The 23349-nt window shown below is 56.7% G+C and overlaps 1 protein-coding gene across 4 annotated transcripts in view; it reads right to left on the bottom strand.

The window, feature by feature from the left end:
- Positions 1-23349, bottom strand: part of LRP1 (LDL receptor related protein 1) — a 123042-nt gene that overhangs the window by 34867 nt on the left and 64826 nt on the right. The window contains exons 20-50 of one of the 4 annotated variants that reach the window (XM_059491168.1): positions 21268-21435; positions 20268-20450; positions 19298-19498; positions 18971-19216; positions 17691-17888; positions 16571-16775; positions 15456-15620; positions 14779-15023; positions 14396-14527; positions 14086-14313; positions 13795-13969; positions 13504-13598; positions 12723-12872; positions 12485-12625; positions 11988-12116; positions 10661-10792; positions 10324-10458; positions 10119-10248; positions 9565-9691; positions 9167-9318; positions 8949-9073; positions 6962-7333; positions 6159-6348; positions 5464-5668; positions 4623-4815; positions 3794-3919; positions 3579-3707; positions 2393-2512; positions 1297-1410; positions 546-695; positions 178-315 (exon numbers count right to left, since the gene is read on the bottom strand). In XM_059491168.1, coding sequence (XP_059347151.1) covers positions 178-315; positions 546-695; positions 1297-1410; positions 2393-2512; positions 3579-3707; positions 3794-3919; positions 4623-4815; positions 5464-5668; positions 6159-6348; positions 6962-7333; positions 8949-9073; positions 9167-9318; positions 9565-9691; positions 10119-10248; positions 10324-10458; positions 10661-10792; positions 11988-12116; positions 12485-12625; positions 12723-12872; positions 13504-13598; positions 13795-13969; positions 14086-14313; positions 14396-14527; positions 14779-15023; positions 15456-15620; positions 16571-16775; positions 17691-17888; positions 18971-19216; positions 19298-19498; positions 20268-20450; positions 21268-21435 — 5199 coding nt within the window. The remainder of the gene's footprint in view (positions 1-177; positions 316-545; positions 696-1296; positions 1411-2392; positions 2513-3578; positions 3708-3793; positions 3920-4622; positions 4816-5463; positions 5669-6158; positions 6349-6961; positions 7334-8948; positions 9074-9166; positions 9319-9564; positions 9692-10118; positions 10249-10323; positions 10459-10660; positions 10793-11987; positions 12117-12484; positions 12626-12722; positions 12873-13503; positions 13599-13794; positions 13970-14085; positions 14314-14395; positions 14528-14778; positions 15024-15455; positions 15621-16570; positions 16776-17690; positions 17889-18970; positions 19217-19297; positions 19499-20267; positions 20451-21267; positions 21436-23349) is intronic. The other 3 variants (XM_059491171.1, XM_059491169.1, XM_059491172.1) reach the window with 3 other exon arrangements.

Raw genomic sequence — 23349 nt, 5'->3', positions numbered from 1 at the left:
GAGCACATGAGGATATTTACACTGGTCACAGCTAAAAGCACAAAAGTGTGGAGTAAAACCACAAAGGGGGAAGAATCTTGGGTCTGTCCTTGGCAAATGGATGTCAGAGAGAGAAGAGGGTCCTGCCCACCCTGCAGCACCGCCCTGTGCCCCAGCCCAAACCCTGAGTGTCCCCACCCTGCCGCTCACTGCACTGCGCCTCATCCTCGCCGTTCTCGCAGTCATCCTCCTTGTCACAGGTCCAGGTCATGGGGATGCACCTCCCACTCGGGCAGGCAAAGTAATTGGATGGACATTTGGGCTTCCTCCCACCTACTTTGTGATGGAAACATCAGTGAGGACAACAGCACAGCCAGGTCCTGCCTCCTCCCAGCCCAGAACTGAAGGATTCCTCCCCAAAATCCCCCTGAGGTCCCAGCTCCCTCCAGCACCATCTATGCAGGAGAACAACAGTCCCAGTGGGCAAACAGAACCTCCACAGCCCAAGCAGACCCCAAAAGGGGCATCCCTGCCCCCCAGAGCCCCCTGTGCCCTCCTGCTCTCACCGGGGCAGTTGCGCTCGTCCGAGAAATCGCCGCAGTCGTTGGCACCGTCACACACCCAGCTGGGGGCATAGCACAGCGACGTGTGCTCGCACTTCTGGAACGTGGTGCCCTTCACCCCCAGCTTGAAGTAGCTGCTGCAGTCGGTGGCAGCTGAGAGGAATCACAGAAGGAGCTCCGGTGACACAGCAGGAACCACGGCAGAAGCCCCCTGGTCTGGCTCCACCATGTGGCACTGGACCCTGCCCTGCTGCCAGGGCCCACCACACCCCACAAACCCCCAGATGTGCCCCACACACCCCCAGATATGCCCCACACATGCCCAGAACTGCAGGGATCCAACAGGTTTTGGGGTGCTGAGCATGGCACAGAGGGGCTGAAGGGGAGGGCTGGGACTGCCTCATCCCAGGACTGGAGCAGGACCCTCCTCCCTCCCTGACCCACCACGTGGCACTGGACCCTGCCAGAGACTACCACACCCCACAGACCCCCAGATATGCCCCACACATGCCGAGAGCTGCAGGGATCTAACAGGTTTTGGGGTGCTGAGCACCAGCAGGATCCAAATGGTGTTGGGGTGCTTCAGAGGGGCTGAAGGGGTGGGTTGGGGCTGCCCCATCTCAGGACAGGAGCAGGACCCTCCTCCCTCCCCGACCCATCCCAAATCCCAAATCCCAGCTCCCTGCTGCCAGCACTGAGAGCAGGAGCATCCCCAGAGCTGAGGAGGGGCCAGGGGCAGCAGCTGGGCACTCACTGCAGTTCATCTCATCAGATGCATCCTCGCAGTCGATGAACTGGTTGCAGCGACTGGAATTGCCGATGCAGGTCCCGTCCCGGCAGCGGAACTCGGTGGCAGCACAGCTGGTCTCTGCCGGGGGGGGAGAAACCCCCAAAATTCATGAGGAAGGGTCCTCACATGCACATCCACACCTCCCCAGTGCCCACACAGCTCTGGGATGCTCAGAGTGCTCCCAGACCCTGCCTGGCTCACGCTCTCCCTGGCACAAGCAGAGCTGGACAGGACTCTGAGGAGCTCCTGACTGCCCCTGTCACTTTGGAACAGAGCAGTGTCACAGACATCTTTTATGAAAAATCCTTTCCTTAGGATTTTTCCTCCCGAGAAGCTGAGAGGTCTCAGGAACAAAATGTAAACAATGATTATCTGCTGCTGTGGAATGCAACAGGGGCATCTGTGATTGGTCTCATAGAGTTGTTTCTAATTAATGGCCAATCACAGTCAGCTGGCTTGGACTCTGTCCGAGACAGAAGATTTTGTTATTCATTCCTTTCTATTCTTAGCTAGCCTTCTGATTAAACATTTTCTTCTATTCTTTTAGTATGGTTTTAATGTAATATATATCATAAAATAATAAATCAAGCCTTCTGAAACATGGAGTCAGATCCTCAGTCTCTCCCCTCACTCAAAGACCCCTGTGAACATGGTCACAGAGCAGACCCTGCCTGAGCCCCTCTCCCTGGCACAACCAGAGCTGGACAGGACTCTGAGAAGTTCCTGACTGCCCCTGTCACTTTGGAACTGAGCAAACCCACCCTGCAGCCCCCAAGGGAATGCCTGGGAGCCATGAGGAGCAGTGACATTACACCCCTGGCTGTCAAACCCCTCTCTCTGGGAAGCTCTGAGTGCTGCACACCCATACCCAGGAGTTTTTCCTCTCAGCTGTCACCGCGAGCTTTACAAACCAGTGCAAGCTTGACCTTGACTCTCTGTTAGCCCTGGCTCTGCTCTGCTCCTGTCAAGCTGACAGTAACTCCTTCCTCTCCTTTCTGAAGCTGCTGTCCCTGTCCCAGGCAGCTGCCAGGGGCTGGCTGGGGGCCAGGCAGACACTCACTGTTGCAGGGCACCTCGTCCGAGTTGTCCCCGCAGTTGTCCACGCCGTCGCACCAGTAGCGGCTGGCGACGCAGCGCCCGTTCATGCAGTGCAGGAAGCCCTTCTTGCACTTGCGGCTGCCTGCCGGGGAGGAAGAGGAGGAGGAGGAAGAGGAGAAGGTGAGGAGAAGGAGGGCAAGCATCCTCGACAGTCTCAGATCCTTTGGGAGCTTCCAGCAGAGGAAGAAACCACAGAGAATCAACAGGAAACCTATTCCTTCATGCACTTACAGCTGCCGGCCAGGGAGGAAGAGGAGGAAGAGGAGGAGGAGGAGGAAGAGGAGAAGGTGAGGAGAAGGAAGGCAAGCACCCCTGAGGGTCTTAGATCCTTGGGGAGCTTCCAGCAGGGGAAGAAACAACAGAGAACCAACAGGGAACTTATTCCTTTGTGCAGAAGGATTAGGGAACCTATCCCTTCTTGCACTTGCAGCTGCCTGCCAGGGAGGAAGAGGGTGAGGAAGAAGAGGAGAAGGAGGGCAAGCACCTCTGAGGGTCTCAGATCCTCGGGGAGCTTCTAGCAGGGAAAGAAACCACAGAGAAGGATCAGGGAATCTATTCCTCTCAGATCCTCAGGGAGCTTCCAGCAAGGGAAGAAATCACAGAGAAGGATTAGGGAACCTATCCCTTCTTGCACTTACAGTTGCCTGCCAGGGAGAAAGAGGAGGAGGAGGAAGAGGAGAAGGTGAGGAGGAGGGCAAGCACCCCCGAGGGTATTAGATCCTTTGGGAGCTTCCAGCAGGGGAAGAAACAACAGAGAAGGATTAGGGAACCTATTCCCTCATGCAAAAGGATTAGGGAACCTATCCCTTCTTGCACTTCTGGCTGCCTGCCACGGAGGAAGAGGAGGAGGAGGAAGAGAAGGAGGGCAAGCACCTCTGAGGGTCTCAGATCTTTGGGAAGCTTCCAGCAGGGGAAAAAAACCACAGAGAAAGATCAGGGAACCTATTCCCTCATGCATAGGGATTTGGTTTAGTTTGGTGCCACAGTTGGTATCTTCTCCCTCACAAAGGTGGGATCTGCCTGTGATCACCTCTCACCTCCTCCCTGCACTGTGCCTTGCTGGCACTCCCAGCTCCTGCTCTTCTAACACAGGCACATTTTCTGCCAAGGTGTGTGGGTGAGCAAGGCAGCAAGAGGAGGAACCTTACTGCAGTAGGACTGCTTCTCGTCCGACTTGTCCTTGCAGTTCACGACGCCGTCGCAGGTGCGGCTGAAGTCGATGCATTCTCCATTCCCGCACTCAAACTCCTCATGCACGTTGCAGGTGGAATTCACAGCTGGAAAGAGCACGGGAAATGTCAGCTCTGCCAGGCTGAGATCAGCCTCACCCCTTCCTCTCCTCATTCTGTCCCATCCTCCTCACCTTTGCAGGTGAAATCCTCCTGCAGGACGCGCTCCCCGCGGCAGGAGCAGTTGACGTGGCCCTTAGGGGTGAGCAGGCACAGGTCCTGGCAGCCACCGTTGTTCACCCGGCACGGGGACAGCTCACCTAGGACAGAGGGACACTGGTCACACCAGGGATGGACCCAGCAGACCCTGCTCCTCCTCCCTGCTGTGGGATGCCTCCCCAGGGTCTTCCCATGGGACTATGGAGGGTGTAGGGGGCTGGAGGAACCTGGTCTCCCCAGATTTTACAAGGAAAAGCAGGGACAGGGCAAATCCTCTTTGTCTTCAGCCTGCACTGGGTTTGGGGATGGACAACTCTGGTGTGAGAGTCATGAGGGGGCAACAACAAGCTGGGAAGGACAATGGGATGATTCCAAAAGGGCTAGGAAGGATGAGGGGATGGATTCCCAAAGGGCCAGAATGGACAGAGAGATGGGTTCCCAAAGAACCACGAAAGGATGGTGGGATGGGCTCCCAAAGGAACACGATGGACAGTGGGATAGATTCCCAAAGGAAGGACAGTGAGAGGGACTCCCAAAAGGCCAGGAAGGACAGAGGGATGGATTCCCAAAAGGCCAGGAAGGACAGTGGGATGACTTCCCAAAGAGCCAATGAAGGATGGTGGGATGGATTCCCAAAAAACTATGAAGGATGGTGGGATTGATTCCTGAAGAGCCAGGAAGGACAGTGGGATAGGTTCTCAAAAGACCATGAAGGACATTGGGATGGGTTCCCCTTCCCTAACCCTGCTGCCAGGCTGAGGAGCAGAGCTCAGGGATGCTGCAGGGACCCCAGAGGGTGCTCACAGCTGTCGGTGTCGTTGGCCACGGCGATGATGCCCATGGGCTGCTGAGGGATGTCCACTCTGAGCAGCTTCATGTCGGTGCCCACGTACTTGTTGGCACGCTGCACGGCCCGGCGCACCCAGTCTGTCCAGAAGATGTAATCCCCATACACGGCCAGGCCAAAGGGGTGCACGGGCTCCGACTTCAGGATCACCTGCCAGGCACAGAATCGTGGCATGAGTTGGGTTGGAAAGGGTAAAGTCATCTCTTCAAACTCATCTCGTTCCCACATGGGTGGATACACCTTCCAGGATTGCTCCAAGTTCCATCCAACCTGTACTTGGACACTTCAGAGAAACCTTGAGGTTGGAAAAGATCTCCCAAGATCAAGTCCAACCTGTGACTGACCACCTCCAGAGCACTCAGTGCCATGTCCAGCAGTTCTTTGGACACTTCCAGGGATGGTGAAGTGTCCACTTCCACCACCAACCTGGGCAGCCCCTTCCAACGTTTAGAAATTCCTTCTCGTGTCCAACCTGGATTCCCTGCCTCAGTCCAGCAGTTCCTTGGACACCTCCAGGGATGGTGACTCTACCACCAACCAGGGCAGCCCCTTCCAACATTTAGAAATTCCTTCTCGTGTCCAACCTGAACCTCCTCTGATGCAGCTTGAAGCCAAGTCCTCACTTCTCAGGGACACAGCCCCGGTGGGAGCAGGAGGAACCCACTTTGGGGTGCAGCCCCAGAGCCCCCCAAACACAGAGTGACCTCCCCAGCCCCAGGAACATCTCTGCTTCCCTCTGCCCACACTCCAGCCCCATTATGGACACCCTCCTCCCCATCTCCCTGTCCTAAGACTCACGTGGCGATGGGAGCCATCGTATTCACAGCGCTCAATCTTGTCCAGGGTGGCATCAGAGAAGTAAATCTTCTCAGCCTTGTGGTCGATGGCCAACCCGTTGGGCGTCCGTATGTCCTGGTCGATGATGATGAGGACGTTGGCGCCGGAGAGGGTGGCCCGCATGATGCTGGGGTGCTGCTCGTTCCAGTTGGTCCAGAACATCAGGCTGGGAGGGGAGGGACATAAAACACCTTTGGAGCACCAGCTCAGCCCATCCCTCCATGGCTGGGAGGCTTCCAGGGACTAGGGGATGCATGGGATATCATTACCACAAAAAACGAGTGGGGAGGTGCTGCAGCCAGCTGGGAAATGTGGCACCTCATGGATGGGGATGGGATAAGGGGTTTGACACCCAAGGCCTTTGGAGCCCCAGCTCAGCCACATCCAGGCTGGCTCAGCCCATCCCTGCACGGCTGGGGGGCTTCCAGGGACTGGGGCATGCATGGGACAACATTCCCACATAAAACCAATAGGAAGGGGGTGAATGAGGGTGCTGCACCCCATGGATGGGGATGGGCCAGGGGGTCTGAAGCTATTTATGGGGAGGGGGCTACAGGGTCTTTCCTCCCTGGGAGTCCTGTGCTGGGATCCAGAGCTCCCTCCCCACCACGCGTGGATCCCTGGGGATGCTGGCTGGACCCTCAGTGGTCACTCACTTCTGGCACTCGTCCAGCACGAAGGCCCGGGGGTGGTCATCCCCTGACATGGTGATCACAGTCTCCCTCTCAAAGGCCCCCAGCCTGCTCTGGTCCACGGTGTGCCGGGTGATGGTGGACGTGGTGTAGCTGGTCCAGTACAGGGTGTCCCAGCCACGGTGGTAGGCCAGTCCCTCCACTGAGCCCACATCTGTGGGGACAGAAAAGGTCACAGCCAGCCCTGAGCCTGATGTACAACTAAAAAAATATTTAATTTTTAGGGTAAAAAGTAAGAAAAAAAAGTATTTTAAAAAGGTGTCTCTGGGGTGAATCACCACACATCCAGAAAGCCAAAACTGTCTATGGGGTGAAACACCACACATCCAGCTGGCCAAAAGTGTCTCTGTGGTGATCCAGCTAGCCAAAAGTGTCTCTGGGGTGAAAACATGACACATCCAGCCAGCCAACTGGGATGAAACACCACACACCCAGCCAGCCAAAAGTGTCTCTGGGGTGATCCAGCTGGTCAAAAGTGTCTCTGGGGTCAAACACCACACATCCAGCCAGCCAAAAACATCTCTGGGGTGAAAACACCACACACCCATCTAGTCAAATAATGTCTCTGGGGTGAAAAACCACACATCCAGCTGGCCAAAAATGTCTCTGGGGTGAAAACACCACAGATCTAGCTGGCCAAAAGTGTCTCTGGGGTGAAAACACCACAGTTGCTGCTACTTGGTTCAGCACCACGGGCCAGACAAGCCAAGGTACGCCCTGTCCAGCAATATTGGTAGTATCCCAATAGAGAACCCCCTGCCACTCACTCTCCACGATGGTCTTGCGCCCCGTGCCATCGTCATTGATCTGCTGGATGTTCCCGAAGTGGATGTCGCTGTAGAAGATGCGGTTGCTGCCCTTGGAGCCGTAGCGGTAATCGAAGGCCAGGGCGATGACATTCTTCATGTGCTCGGCGTCCTCGAAGGGCTTGATGGGCGCATTGAGGTTGTTCTCATCCGACAGGTGGATGCTCTTGAGGATGGTGCGCTCCGAGTAGAGCAGGTACCCGTCGTAGTCGCGGCAGCTGACGCCGTCCTCCGAGAGCATCCCGTGGGCGCAGGCGCACGTCCTCTGCCCGCCGCCGCGGAACAGGCACAGCTGCTGGCAGCCCCCGTTGTTCTGGGCACAGACGTTGGTGCCTGGATGTTGGGCAAGGTGAAACAGGAAAGCCTCATAAATAGGATTGTCTGGCAAAAGGTTTTGAGAATATGGAAGCTGTAAACGAGATTGAAATGAAAGCAGGTTTAGGTGAGCCAGGGAGGATCGTGGATGGACAGGCACACAGACGGACAGGTGAGGATGTTGGGGAAGGTGAAACAGGAAAGACTTATAAATTAGGATTGTCTGGCAAAAGGTTTTGAGAATATGGAAGCCATTAAGCGAGATTGAAATGAAAGCAGGTTTAGGTGAGCCAGGAGGATCACAGACAGAGAGACACACAGACAGATACACAGACAGACACACAGACAGACAAGGCAAGGACGTTGGGGGAGATGAAACAAGAAAGCCTTATAAATATGATTATCTGGCAAAAGATTTTGAGAATATGGAAACTATAAGCTATAAGTGAGATTGAAAGTGAAAGCAAGCTTTGAGATACTTTAGCTACTGAACAACTGGAAAACAATGGTGTGGCCAGCTGAAGGTGATCCCCTTTTGATGGAACAACACCCTCTGCTTGCAGACAGCTCCAAGAGTCAGAGCAGACCCTGCTAGATTGGCAGAAGGGGTCCAAAGAGGAGATTTTAGGGTTTAAAACTGCTCCAAAGAGGAGTTTTTAAGCTTAGCAGAAGGAGTCCAAAGAGTAATTTTTAGGGTTTAAAATGTAACACAATATGGTAATGTAATGATTCTTATAGGCTGTATGTAAATGCTATAGGATTTGTATCTTGTACTAGATTGGTTAGTGAAAATCAGAATATTCAACACAAAAGATGATTTAATGCATTGTAATGAGAACTTTGTCCTCTTACCCTGTTGAAGATTGCAATGCAGGTTGTTTTCAATTGCCATCTGTATGGCAGATTATCTTTTGTCAAGTGAGCAGTTTGCTTTATCTCTCTCTTTGAGTGACCACATTCACACCTCCCTCTGGGGGGACATCTGCTGATAACAGCTATTGAATGTCACTGCATGGCTGATAAGAACTACAGCATCTCATTGTGAGATGCTCTGCACAGGGGGAGGAGCCAAGCATTCCTACCTGGATACAATCTGAGGTTTCAAACATTCCCACCTGGATATAATCTGAGATTTCAAACATTCCTACCTGGATACAATCCGAGATTTCAAACATTCCTACCCGGATATAATCTGAGGTTTCAAACATTGCTACCCAAATATAATCCAGAGGTTTTTGAGACACCAGCATGGCTTCTCCACTGGACTCCCCAGAGGAGCAGCAGCTGCCTCTTCTTCCACTGGATCTTCAGAGGAAGAATAAATCCTTCTCTACAGGACCCCTTGCTCCAACAGAACCACCCCTGACACTGCAGGAGGGCTGCAGCCACAATTCCAATGGGACTGCTGCCAACACCCCGACCCACAGGGTGTCAGGTTGGGTTCTGACTCTGTCAGGCACTTTCAATGCTCAGCACTCCTGGAGGAAGGAACAGGCTCCAACCATGGGGGAACAGGCTCAAACCATGGAGGAAGGAACAGGCTCAAACCACAGTGCAACACGACTCCAATGGGGACAGAGTGATCCCAACCCTATTCCCCACATGAAGATGTGCCCCCCATGCTCACACCTACCCTTCTGCCGGGCCCGGTTGAAGACTTTGATGTCCTTGAGCTGCACACCAATCCCAGTCCTCAGGGACACCGACTCAGTGGCGTTGTCCTTGTTTCCTCTTTTGATGGAGCCATTGGCATGGGTCCTGAAGGAAGACATGGTCACCAAGGACCCTTCCCCACCTTCCCACCAGCTCCCCCCATCCTCCACACAGCCCCCAGCCCCTTTGGCACCTCACCTATCACTCCAGTAAATGTATTCCTCAAAGACTGACACGGAGAACATGTCCATGTTGTTGCTGGACAGGACAACCTCGCGGTTCTCTCCCGTCTCCAGGTCAATCCGTTCGATTTTGTCTGTCCGAGCATCACACCAGTACAGCTTCCCATCCTGCAGGGGTGAGACAACATCCCAGTTGGTGTGGGAGCAGCACCACCCTCTGCACCTCTGGCAGGATGTCCTGGGGTTCAGAGCACCTTGGACAACCCTCCTGAGACCCTGGAGCCCTGAGGAGGGCAAAAATGTCCCCAGCAATAAGGCATGGCCACAAAACCATCCAGGTACCATCCAGGTACCATCCAGGGACCATCCAGGGACCCTGGGGACTGGTGCCATCCTCCCAGATGCCAACTGTACCTCGTAGTCCACAGAGATCCCGTTGGGCCAGCTGATGCTGACGTTGACCAGCACCATCCTCTCGGTGCCGTCCAGGCGCGAGCGCTCGATGCGGGGGTACTGCCCCCACTCTGTCCAGAACAGGTACCTGAGGGGACAGCAGGGATGTCACCACAGGTTTGTCACCATGAGCAGCATTGGCCCTTTGAGTAAAGGACAGACACCACCTCATTCATGCCCCAACACTAGGGCTTCAATCCAGACCCTGCCCAACCATACACATCACATGCTCTGCATCTCTATCCAAACTCCTCTGCTCTTCCTGGGGCTCTGCCCAAAGCTGAAGCCACTAAGGAGGCTCCACTTGGATTTTCTGAGGTTCTGACACCCACCAGGTCCCAAGGGGCCCCCAGGGAATTTAGCTCATCAGTGAAAGGCAGATTAAATCCAAGGTTTGGACTCCTTGGTATGGTGAGTCCTTCCCTGCTGTGTGTACACAGCTCTGCTGGAGGTGCTGGGGGTCTAACCCTGTGCCCACCCCACAGGTGATGCCCCTCTTTGGGGCAGTGTCTCACCCCTTCTCTGGATGGACTGTGATGGCCCGTGGCTTGTCCAGCCCCTGCGAGATGACTACGTAGCGGAAGGACCCGTTCAGCCTGGCCACCTCAATGACATCAAAGCCCTGGTCTGTCCAGTAGATGTTTCCTGCAAGAGGGGATGATGAGCCCCCACACAAGCCCCACTGTCCCCCCTGGCCCTGTCCCCAGAGCCCCATCCCACCTGCAATCCAGTCCACAGCAATGCCCTCCACACGGCCAATGCCGTTGGTCACCACGTCCTCACGCCACGTCTGGTCCCTCTTGGCTCGACTGATGGTGCTCAGGCCCATGTCCACCCAGTAAATCGTGTCATTCTCTGAGAGAGGGACAAGGAGGGAGGAGTGGACAAGTCAGTGACCACCTCTGGTCACTCCAGAATGGTAAAAACCTCCACCCTGGAGCCCTGAAATTCTCCCTCACGTGGCGCTACCAAGGGGGCATTCCAGGGTGCCAAAAGGGTGATGGTGACGTCCCCCTCATGCCCCCCATCCCCTGTCCTGTCCCCAGCCCTGCATCACCTGCGTGGAAGTCGATTCCCACAGCCAGGGAAGTTCCCGACACTGGCACCAGAGCGTCCGACTTGTCATTGGGGTCCAGGGGGATGCCCCGGATCCCCTCGTGCACTGAGTACAGCAGGAAGGAGCCAACACCTGCAGCACAGGTGTAGGGAGAGTCAGACACACCCTAAAACCCACAGGCTGTCCCTCCCCCATGGAAAACTGGGGAGGAGAATGAGCCTGGCAGGATTCTGCAGACGCAGCAACACTGGGGTCTGCAACCCTGGCACAATCCTGGTCCTGCCCTGCTCCAGGGGGGCACGAGTGAGCCCCCTCCCACCACCCACCACCCACCACCCCCACCCCCTTGGCAAAGGCTCCACAGCTCATCTGGGTCAGGGCAACACTTGTTATTCAGCCCCTGCCCTGACCCAGATGGTGCAGAGCTCTGCCAAACCCCCCCGAAACCACCCGGAACATTTTGCACACAAACAGCCTTTGAGAGAGAGGCCCTGGCAGTGCCCGAGGGGATGGCACAGAACAAAGTGGGCATGGGAGATCTGCAGAGTGAGGGATGTGCCTGGCTCTGCTCCCAGTGTGCCCAACCTGCTGCCCACAGCCAGGGTGCCACCTCTCCCTGGGAGGGTCACAGGATCACAGAATCAATCACAGAATCAATCACAGAATCACAGAATCAATCATAGAATCCCAGAATCAATCACAGAATCCCAGAATCAATCCCAGAATCACAGGATCAATCACAGAATCACAGAATCAATCACAGAATCATTCACAGAATCACAGAATGAATCACAGAATGAATCACAGAATCACAGAATCACAGAATCACAAAACCAATCACAGAATCAATCACAGAATCACAGAATAATGAGGTTGGAAGAGACCTCTAAGATCATCAAGTCCAACCTATGCCCTAACACCTCAGTTGTAGTACCAAGTGCCATGTCCAGCCTTTTTTTAAACACATCCAGAGATGGTGATTCTGCCATCTCCCTGGGAAGAGCATACCAGTGCTTTATTACTGTTTTGGTGCAAAATTTCTTTCTAATATCCAACCTATACCTTCCCTGACGCAGCTTGAGACTGTCCTGTCCCAATCCCCTCCACCAGTGGCCCCACACTCATCAGGGACAGCCCATGCAAAGGGTCTTGATGCCACCTGAGCCCACAACCCCTCCAAACCTCCAGTGTCCCTCTGGTGCCCTGCAGTGACATTGGGGAGGAGCCCATGAGCAGCCAGAACAAGGGGCCACCAGCTCAGGTGGCCACAGGCATGGTTGGGGTGGCCAAGGGGTGGTTCAGAGAGGGGACAGGGACAAGCACACACCTTCACAGGACTGCTGCCCACTCTTGAGGCTGTAGCCAGCAGTGCACATGCAGGAGCGGGAGCTCTCCGAGGTGGGCAGGCACAGCTGTGAGCAGTCGCCGTTGTTCTGGCTGCAGGGGTTGGTCCCAGCTGTGGCACAGAAAAGGGGGTGAGGGGGTACAGGGGGCCCCCACCAGGGCTGGGACAGCTGGGGCAGCACCCACGCGAGGTGTGAGTGCCCTGCACCAGCCTGGGATGGGATGGGACCCAAAGGATGGGATGGGATGGGATGGGATGGGATGGGATCCATGGGATGGGATGGGATCCATGGGATGGGATGGGATGGGATGGGATAGGATAGGATGGAGAGAGCAGCCAGCACAGGCTTGGCACGAGTGCAAGGGCAAGGCTTGGGCCAGCTGCCAAGGGGGCTCCAAGGGATAGAGCCACCACAGAGGGGCTGAGCAGCTGCTCGGGAGTCTCTGCATGGGATCTCTGCCCCAGGGGCCCACACTGACCTTGCTGGATGCTCTCATCGTACACCTTCATGTGCATCACCAGCGTGGTGCTGTTGCGCAGCACCGTCACCTCCGTGCCGTCCTTCTTGTTGCAGGTGCCCATCCTCTCCGAGGCCTGGTCAGCCCACCACAGCTTGTCTCCTGTGGTGGTGGGGACAAAGCAGGAGCATGTGGCATGCTGTGGTGGGCAGGAGGGTTTGGGAAGGAGCAGGAGACAGGGAATGGTGTCCTCCCTCACCCATGATGGCCAGGGCGGTGGCCTTGCTCAGCTGGCTCCTCAGGGACTCGATCACCTCCAGGTTGCTGCCATCCAGGTCACACCTGTTGATGGTGCCGTTGCCAGAGCTGATCCAGTACAGTTTGCTCTCTGGGTAGTCGATGGCCAGGCCTGGAAAGGATGGGAATGTCACCGGGCTGGTGGCACACAGGGATCGTCACAGATCATGAGGTGGGATGGGATAGGATCCATGAGATGGGATGGGATGGGATGGGATCCATGGGATTGATGGGATCAATGGGATGGGATCAACAAGATCAACAGGATCCATGGGATAGGATCAATAGGATCAATGGGATGGGATGGGATAGGATGGGATCAATGGGATGGGATCAACAAGATCAACAGGATCCATGGGATAGGATCAATAGGATCAATGGGATGGGATGGGATAGGATGGGATCAATGGGATGCTATCAATGGGATCAATAGGATCAACAGGATCGATGTGATCAATGGGATGGGATCTATGAGATAGGATCAATGGGATGGGATGGGATCAATGGGATCAATGAGATTGATAGGATCAATGGGATGGAATCAATGGGATCCATGGAATGGGATGGAATGGGATGGGACCCATGGGATGGAATGGGATCCATGGAGAGAGCAGGCAGCTGAGGTCATGGTGACCCAGCACAGGACAGCTGCCACCTCCCCAAGGAGCCAGAGTGGGAACTTGAGGCTCTGTAGGACAGCAAGGCGAGGTGGGGGATCCTGGGGGCTATGGGGGGGCCCATACCAACAGGTCCCTTCTGGTTGGTGAAGAGGAGCGTGCGGTTGCTGCCATCCATGTTGGCCACACTGATGTTGTCCCCATCTGTCCAGTAGAGCTTCCTGCAAGGTGAGGGGACAATGGGTGAGGGGCCATGGTGCCAGCAGCCCCCTGCACCCTTCCAGCCTTGCAGAGCCCCTCACCTGCTCGTGGCACAGCCTGGGCAGCCCCATAGCCCCTTGTCCCTACCCAGGAGGGAGACAAAGCCCTGTGCACACCTGGATTGGCACACACTGGTGGGTGCAGACTTATACTCACCCCCGGAGTGGGTGCACCACCAGGCAGTGAGGTTTGTCCAGCCCTTGGATCACGGCGTTCTTGAAGGAGCCATCCAGCCTGGCCACGTTGATCTGCTTCTTGTTGGCATCGTAGCTGGTCCAGAAGAGATTTCTGGAAACCCAATCCACGGAGAGGCCATGAGCGTTGGGCAGGTCTGCAAGGGAATGAAGATGGGAGCTCGTCAGGACTGGAATGATGCTCAGATGAAGAGGAAGGGCAAATCCCAAGGAGCTGAAGGCTTTGGAGGATCCCATCTCCCTCCACACCAACCTGCAGACACGACGGTCTCCACGCCGGTGCCGTTGATGAAGGCTCTCTTGATGGTCTGGGTGCGGACATCTGACCAGTAAATGCGCTGTTCCAGGGCGTCGTAGTCCACCACGGTAACGTTGTCAATGTCAGGCACGGTGAAGGAGATGATGTAGTTGTAGTAGGGGTTGTCAATGTCCACGCCCCGGATCTCCATCTGCCGCGCGTACAGCAGGAACTTCTTAAACTCTGGAATAAGAAGGGTAGAGGTGGGATCTCAGCTCCAGAGCACCCCCTCATCCTCCCAACCAGCTCCCCAGCAGACCCCTACCATAGCAGGTGGTGTTGTCCTTGTCCAGCTTCATGAGGTGGGGGCAGGCACAGGACAGGGTGCGGTTGTAGTTGATGAGGCAGAGGTGGGAACACGGCCCTTTGCCCCCGTTGGCTTCACAGGGATTAGGAGCTGCAAAGGGGACAGCACTCAGTGACATCCCAGCCTTGGGGACACCCATCCAGGAGTCCCCAAGAGCTGCAGCCACCCCAGACCCTGCCTGGTCCATCAAGCATCACCTGATGGGGCAAAGTGGCAACCACAAGGATGAGAGCAGCATCCACCTGGCACTTGGTCTAAGCCCATCCAAGGGTTAGTGTGCTTAGACCAAGCACCAGTGCCACCCCCTGTTGTCCCCCCACCCTGTCCCTCCCTGCACTCACCCAGGGGCTGCCGGGAGGGGTGATACACCTGCAGGTCAAAGGGCTGAGTGTTGGTCCTCTGCACCACGGTCACGTTGTGCCCTGTCCACTTGTTGGCCTTGGCCAAGGTGTTGGTGCGCCAGTCGGTCCAGTAGACTTCCCCGCCATAGAGGGTGACAGCAAAGGGGTGGGACAGGTACTCGTGTCCCCTCAGCACCTCGATGTGCCCTGTGCCATCATACAGGGCTGAGTAGATGGCATCCGACCTGTGCCAGGGGGAGATGAGGGTGAGGGAGGTGAGGAGGGGGCACCACGGGGTCTTGAACCCAACAGCAATAACCAGGAGGGTCCAAGGTCTAATCCTGCTGATTTACACCAGGATCCACAGAGGAGAACACCCAGAGCCAGGGCTGGAGACACAAATACCCCCCATCTATGGTCAGACCCTAAAGAGCTCAGCATCCCCTATCCATGGTCAGACCCCGAAGAGCTCAGCACCCCCTATCCATAATCCTGACCCTAAAGAGCTCAGCACACCCTATCCATGGTCAGACCCTAAAGAGCTCAGCACCCTCCCTCTATGGTCAGATCCAGAAGAGAAGCCCCACAATGTGAAGGCTTCTCTCTCCCAGCCCAGCACAACGCTGAACCAGGTGAAGATCCAAACTGGGAGGGACACTGAGGGGCCCTGGCCCTACCTGGCATCGATCCAGAGGATCCTCTTCTCCAGGTAGTCCACAGTGAGCCCATTGGGCCATCCCCCCGAGCCCGTCTCCTTGTGGATGGTGCGTCGGCCCTCGCCGCTCATGGAGGCGGCCTCGATGCGGGGCAGGCTGGCGTCCCAGTCTGTCCAGAACAGGATCCTGCCAGGAGGAGAGGCTGTGAGCAAGGACAGCAGCCCGTGGCCTCATCCTCCACATGATCCCACAGGTGTCCTGGTGTTGCAGTGTGACGGAACAGCCTGTCCATCCCCGTTCTTCCCCCAGGTGTGCCAATCACCTCTCCCTTCCCCTCCCTTGCCCCTGCTGACTGCTGTCTGTCAATCTTGGCATTCTAGAAAGGGGTGGAGTGATTGGTGAAGTTCAAAAGATGCCTCTCAGCCCTGGGGGACATTGGGCCATCCAGGTGTCACTTGTCCCTTTGTCCCTCCCCTCCTGTACCTGTCTGGTAGCTCCCTACCCCTTCCCTGCCCCTCTCCCCGGGGTTAAAAGGAACAGCAACCACGGGCTCAGGGAGTTCTGCTGGAGCTGTTGCTGCATTCAGAGGCCTGTGGGCCACAACAAAGCTCTGGATCCAAACCCTCCAGCAGAACCGACTCCTTTCCTTCACCATCGCCTTAAAGCTTCTCCACCAGGGTAAACCTGAGCTCCTGCAAGCCTGGACTTGTCCCAAGTGCCCAGCTGCAATATCCAGCTGGCCAAAGGTGTCTCTGGGGTGAAACACCACACACCCAGCTGGCCAAAAGTGTCTCTGGGGAGAAACCACCACAGCTGCTGCCTTTGGTCAAGCAGCAAGGGCTGGACAAGCCCAGGCACATTCCATCTGGCTATATTGGTATTTAATTCCTATATATTGGCACCCAACGTGGGGCAGCTCCATCCTGGGGATGGATCAGTCAGGGAAGACACCCCTGAGGCGGCACCCTCACTTTTGCTGCAATATCCAGCCAGCCAAAGGTGTCTCTGAGGTGAAACCACCACAGCTGCCACCTTTGGTCAAGCAGCAAGGGCCAGACAAGCCCAGGCACATTCCATCTGGCTATATTGGTATTTAATTCCAATATCCTGGCGGGCGCTGTCCCCTCCTGGCTCACCCGTAGCGAGGGTCCAGGGCGATGGCGCGGGGGTGCTCAATGTCCCCGGCCAGCAGCGTGGTCCTCATGGTGCCATCCAGCTTGGCCACCTCGATCTGGTCCAGGTTGCTCTCCACCCAGTAGATGTTGCCAGCGATCCAGTCCACGGCCAGTCCCTCAGGGGTGGCCAGGCCGTACTGTATCACCACCTCGAAGCTGGTCAGGGCTGTGGGGCACAAGGTGATGGCTCAGGGTGGTGCCACTTCCCCAGCCCACACAGAACCACCACCCCTGTGTCCCCAACAGCTCCAACCAGCTCAGCTGGGGTTGACTGTGAGGGGATGTGTCCTCCCCAAACAGGAGGACCCCTGTGCATGGTCCAAACCCCACAGAGCTCAGCACACTCTATCCATTGTCAGATCCTAAAGAGCTCAGCACCCCCAATCCATAGCCCAGACCCCAAAGAGCTCAGCACTCCTAATCTATAGTCCAAACCCCAAAGGGCTCAGCATTCCCTATCTATGGTCAGATACAAAAGAGATCAGCACCTTCTATTCATAATCCAGACCCTAAAGGGCTCAGCATCCATCCACAGTCCAAACCCCAAAGGGCTCAGCACATCCTATCCATTATCAGACCCCGAAGAGCTCAGCCCCCATCCATGTTCCAGACCTCAAAGGGCTCAGCCCCCATCCATAGTCCAGGCCCCAAAGGACTCAGCGCCCATCCACAGTCCAGACCTCAAAGCTCCTCGAAGGGCTCAGCATCCATCCACGTCCCAGGCCCCAAAGAGCTCAGTCCCCATACATGTCCCACACCCCAAAGGGCTCAGCATCCATCCATAGTCAGACCCCAAAGGGCTCAGCCCCCCCATCCCTACTCCTGCCACTGGGCTCCTGTGGGAGCAGCACTGCTGGGGAGGGTGTCCTCTCTGTGCCCAGCTGCTGGGCTGCAATTACCAGCAGGGAAGTGCTGGGAATACTAATTAACTACTGCATAATGAGAGCAGAACAAGATCACTATCAGGGCCAAGGGCTGATATCACTATCAGTGATATCACCATCAGCTGCTGCATCGCATGCCACGAAATCACTGACCCCAGACCTCCAACCACCAGCTCCCCCAACCCAGGGCTCCTCACCCCCGTTCTCCAGCAGCTTTCCCCTGTAGATTTTGTCCTCCACCACGTCAGTCCAGTACAGGGAGCTCTGGTTGAGGTGGAAGTCCAGGGCGATGGTGTTGCGCAGCCCGGGCACCAGCACGCTGTAATCCCCTCGGTGCAGGTCGATGCGCCGGATCTCGTGGCGGTTGGAGAAGATGATGAACGGCTTAAAAGGGTCTGGGGGAAGCAGGGAAGGGTCAGCAACAAGGCAGGGGACAGTGCACTCAGCCCCTGTCAGCACAAATCCCACCATCACTCAGCACAACCCCCAGCTCAATGAGAGAACAAACCCCTCAAGGCAGCTGGGGGACTGCTCCAGTCCCTGGTGTCCCCCAAAACACACCCAGGGTTGTGGAAACCTTGAAAACGATGCCAAGGTCTGGAACAATCCCTTGCCAGGCTATTCCCCCAGCTTTCCCCACCCCAGCACATTTGGGGGGTTGCTCCCAGTCCCTGATGCCCCCCAAAACACACAGCACAAAACCCATCATCATGCATCCACGTACATCAGCACAATCCTCAGCTCCATGAGAGAACAAACTCCTCCTGAGGCAGCTGGGGGCTGCTCCCAGTCCCTGGTGTCCCCCAAAACACACCCAGGGTGCTGGAAACCTTGCAAAGGATGCCAAGGTCTGGAACAATCCCTGCCAGGCTATTCCCCCAGCTCTCCCTGCCCCAGCACATTCCTCCAACCCCCTGCGGTTGGAGAAGATGATGAAGGGCTTAAAAGGGTCTGGGGGAAGCAGGAAAGGGTCAGCAACAAGGCAGGGGACAGTGCACTCAGCCTCTGTCAGCACAAATCCCACCATCACCCAGCCACGTCCATCATCACAACCCCTGAGGCAGCTGGGGGGCTTCTACCAGTCCCTGGTGCCTCCCAAAACACACCCAGGGTTTTGGAAGCCTTGCAAAGGATGCCAAGGTCTGGAACAATCCCTGCCAGGCTACACCCCCAGCTCTCCCTGCCCCAGCACATTTGGGGGGCTGCTCCCAGTCCCTGATGGCCCCCAAAACACACCCAGGGTTTTGGGTTAGGATGCCAAGATCTGGAACAATCCCTGCCATGTTATTCCTGCTGCCCCTGCACAGCCAATGGAAATATGGGGGTGGGGGCTGCATGTCTGGAACAATCCCAGATTATTCCTGCAGCTCTCCATGCCCCAGCACAGCCAAGGGAAATATGGGGCTGGGGGCTGCAGGATGGGCTCAGCTTTGGCTCCCCTTGGAGCTCTGCCCTCCAGCACACACTGAGAACTTGCCCAGGCTTCTGCAGCTCTCTCCATCAGGCTCCAGCATCCATCCCTCGTAGCAGGAACACTTGACATTGTACTTGTCCTGCTCGCACTTCTGGCTGCACTTGAGGTGCTTGGCACAGTAGCTCTGGATCTGGCAGGTCTTGTTGTCAGCACCCAGCTCCATGCCCAGGGGACAGGAGCACACAATCCCCTCTCCAGGTGCCACCGTGCAGTTGTGGCTGCAGCCTCCGTTGTTGAGGGAGCACTGATCTGTGGGGACAGGACATGGTTGTCACCTCCTGGTGCCACTCTCGGGTCACCAAGTGTCCCCACGCCTGGCTCTGTGCTCACCGCAGAGCTCGCCCTCGTCGGAGCCGTCGCCGCAGTCGTCGGAGCCGTCGCAGAGCTTCTCGGGGGGCAGGCAGATGGAGGTGTTGTTGGCACAGGTGTGGGAGGGGGGTTTGCACACCAGGGACTCGCAGTTCTCCTCGTCTGAGTTGTCCTCACAGTCACTGTCACCGTCACAGACCCAGGCCTTGCTGATGCACCGGGCTGAAAGGGACACGGTGGGGAGGGGACAGAGCAGAACCAGTTATTCCAGGCAGACAAGCAGGTCAGTCAGCCCAGGGATGGACAGACAGATTGGTCAGTCCAGGGACAGGCAGACAGGTCAGTCAGCCCAGGGATGGATGGACAGATTGGTCAGTCCAGGAAGGAACAGGCAGACAGATAGACAGGTCAGTGAGCCCAGGGATGGACAGACAGACAGGTCAGTGAGCCCAGGGATGGACGGACAGATTGGTCAGTCCAGGAAGGAACAGGCAGACAGACAGACAGGTCAGTCAGCCCAGGGATGGACAGACAGGTCAGTCAGTCCAAGGACAGACAGACACATTGGTCAGTCAGTTCTGGGATAGACAGATAGACAGACAGACAGAGTGGTCAGTCAGTCCAGGACAAATAAACAGAAAGGTCAGTGAGCCCAGAGACAGACAGACAGGTCAGTGAGCCCAGGGACAGACAGATGGACGGACAGACAGGTTAGACAGACCAGGGAGGGACACGAGGATGTTTGAGTAGCTCAGGGCTCCCCAAAGTTGGATAGGACAGGTCAGGGAGGGCCTGGGGGCTCAGAAGGTCATCCCCTGAACTGGTGTCCCTCCTCCTTTGTCCCCAACCCACCAAAGTGTGTCCCATTCCTCAGAGAAGAGCAGAAAGGATCTGAAGATGACACCATCCATCAGGATCACGATTCACAGGTTGGCTGCTTGTGTTTCTGCATTATCCCACCACCCCCAGCTGCTTGCCCCCCTGCTCTCACCTGAATCCTTGCAGCCGAATTTGACGTTGGGGTCGCAGACGTGCGTGACCCCCTCGCAGTTCTTCTCGTCGCTGGAGTCCATGCAGTCCGTGTCACCGTCACAGCGCCACCGCATGGGGATGCACAGCCCGTCCAGCCGGCACTGGAACTCGTCCGTGTGGCAGCCCCCGGGTGGGCGTGTGGCTGTGGGGAGGCCACTGCTCACTGCCTGGTCCCCACGGAGCTGGGGGGCTCCAGGACTGGGTGGGGACCAGCAGCAGGACCACTCAGCCAGCAGGGAAACAGCTGGATGCACCCAGAGTGTCAGGATGGGGATCTGGGGGTCCAGGAGTGGATGGGGACCAGGCACTCAGCCAGCAGGGAAATAACTGGAGGCACCCAGAATGTTAGGATGGGGTTCTGGGGATTCAGGAGTGAATGGGGACCAGGCACTCAGCCAGCAGGGAAACAGCTGGAAGCACAGGATGGGGATCTGGGGCTCCAGGACTGGGCAAGGACCAGGCACCCAACCAGCAGGAAAACAGCTGGAAGCACCCACAAGCACAGGAGTGGGATCTGGGGCTCCAGGAGTGGATGGGGACCAGGCACTCAGACAGCAGGGAAACAGCTGGATGTACCCAGAGTGTCAGGATGGGGATCTGGGGCTCCAGGACTGGATGAGGACCAGGCACTCAAACAGCAGGAAAACAGCTGGAGGAACCCAGAGTGTCAGGATGGGGATCTGGGCACTGAGTATGGCCACAGAAAGCTGCAGAATTCCCTGCATTTTGGGCAGGAGGGGGATCTGAGCACTGAGGGTGGGCACAGAAAGCTGCAGAATTCCCTGCATTCCCAGCCTAGAAGCAGGAGGGGCATCTGGGCACAGAGAAGGCTGCAGAATTCCCTGCATTTTGGGCAGGAGGGGGATCTGGGCACTGAGTATGGCCACAGAAAGCTGCAGAATTCCCTGCATTTTGGCAATGGCTGTGCTTGGGGGTCTCTCCCACGTGCTGGGGCTCACCCTGGTTGGTGCAGTTGGCGTGGGTCTCGTCACTGTAGTCCCCACAGTCGTTGTCCCCATCACAGGTCCAGTGCACGGGGATGCAGCGGCCGCTGTTGCATTTGAACTGGTTGCTGGAGCAGGAGTGGCTGCAGCCAGCCTCGTCACTGTTGTCCCCACAGTCGTTGTCTGCAGAGGGAATTAGGGTGGCCAGGGGGTCAAGCAGGAGCCCGGCCAGGACGGGGATGGAAGGAGGGAGGACAGCAAAGACCCCTCGGAACAACAGGGGACAGGACAGGCCACGCCACAGAGGGGACGTGGGGTGACTGCAGCCCCTCATCAGTGCTGGTGGTGGGACCCCCACCATGGGCTGGAGACCCCCCAGCCCTCCCACCCCACAGCACCAGCAGCACACAGAGGAAATGAAACACAGAAACTGCATAGATCAGCCATGAACCTGGATGGGGACTGGGCTCCACTCTGGGGATGGGAGCTCCTTTGGGGGTGCTGGGACAGCCAATTATGGGGGTTGGATTGTCTGGAGGAGACCCCCATGCCTGCTGTTTGAGGGGGGGTTGTCTGAGGGTAGCTGGACACTGGCAATGCAGCCCCTCTGCCTGCCTGGCACAGGGGGCATGGGCTGGGCACCACCACAGGGATCCACTGTGGGTGCCCCACCTGAGACTGGGCAAGGGGGTTTGCCTCCTGGTGCCTCAGGATGGGCACGAGGATGGTGGCACTGATGGGGATGGTAGCACTGATAGGGACAGTAGCACCGATGGGGATATTGGCACTGATGGAGATATTGGCATTGATGGGGACAGTGGCACTGATGGGGATGATGGCATTGATGGGGATGGTGGCACTGATGGGGATGTTGGCACTGATGGGGACAATGGCACTGATGGGGATGATGGCACTGATGGGGACAATGACATTGATAGGGACAATGGCACTAATGGGGATATTGGTACTGATGGGGACAATGGAACTGATGGGGATGATGGCATTGATGGGGATGATGGCACTGTGGAGACAATGGTACTGGGGATGATGGCACTAATAGGGACAATGGCACTGATGGGGACAATGGCACTGATGGGGATAATGGCACTGATGAGGATGATGGCACTGATGGGGACAGCGACACTGTGGGCACAGCGGCACTAATGGGGATGATGGCATTGATGGGGACAGTGGCACTGATGGGGACAATGGCACTGCCAGCTGCCACGTGGCCTCTCCATCAGCTCAGCTCCTGCATAGGGGACATTGCTGGAGAGCTGGGGGACATCACCAGAGGTACCAGAGGCATTGTCAGAGGCACAGGAGCATTGCTGGAGAGAAGGGGGACATTGCCAGAGGCACCAGGGGCATCGCCTGACGCACAAGGGGCATTTCTGAGGCGGAGGAGGGCATCACCAGAGGCATCAAGGGCATTGCCAGAGGCACAGGGGGCATTTCCAGAGAGGTCAGGGGGGCATTGCCAGTGTCCAGCACCCCCAGGGCTCATAGCCCCCTGGAGGGACAGGTCTGGGGGCTCAGGGGGGCTCAGGTGGGAGGTTCTGGTGCATGTTGATCTATGCACTAACCGGTAGGCTTTGGACAGTTCTTTTCGTCAGAGCCATCCCCACAATCTTTTTCTGAAACACAGAACCACCAGACAGGAGCATGGGCACGGTGACAAACACAACACAGCACAGGTGACAAACACAGAGGGTGGCACAGAGACACTGGGACACGGACAGGGACACACAGAGCCTGGGAGGCGAGACCAGAAGCAGCAGAGGGTGCTGGGGGAGTGGGGGACAGCCAGGGTTGGGGTACCCTCGTGGCGCTGCAGCTCCTGCCCTGGGTGCCTGGTGAGGCTCAGAGCAGCACGAGGGGTTCCATGGCACAGCCTGGCTGCCAAAGTGGGGGATTCCAGGAGAAGGGACCATCTCTCAGCTCCAAAGGAGCCCAGGAAGACTCCAGGGACAGTCCTGCACCCCCAGCTCTGCTCAGCCAGGGTTGGGGTACCCTCATGGTGCTGCAGCTCCTGCCCTGGGCACCTGGTGGGCTTCATGGCACAGCCTGGCTGCCAAAGTAGGGGATTCCAGAAGA

This window comes from Ammospiza nelsoni, chromosome 32 (genome assembly GCF_027579445.1).
Source record: "Ammospiza nelsoni isolate bAmmNel1 chromosome 32, bAmmNel1.pri, whole genome shotgun sequence".
NCBI lineage: Eukaryota > Metazoa > Chordata > Aves > Passeriformes > Passerellidae > Ammospiza > Ammospiza nelsoni.
Note: the sequence above shows the minus strand (reverse complement) of the source record. Positions and strands in the feature narration are given on the sequence as shown.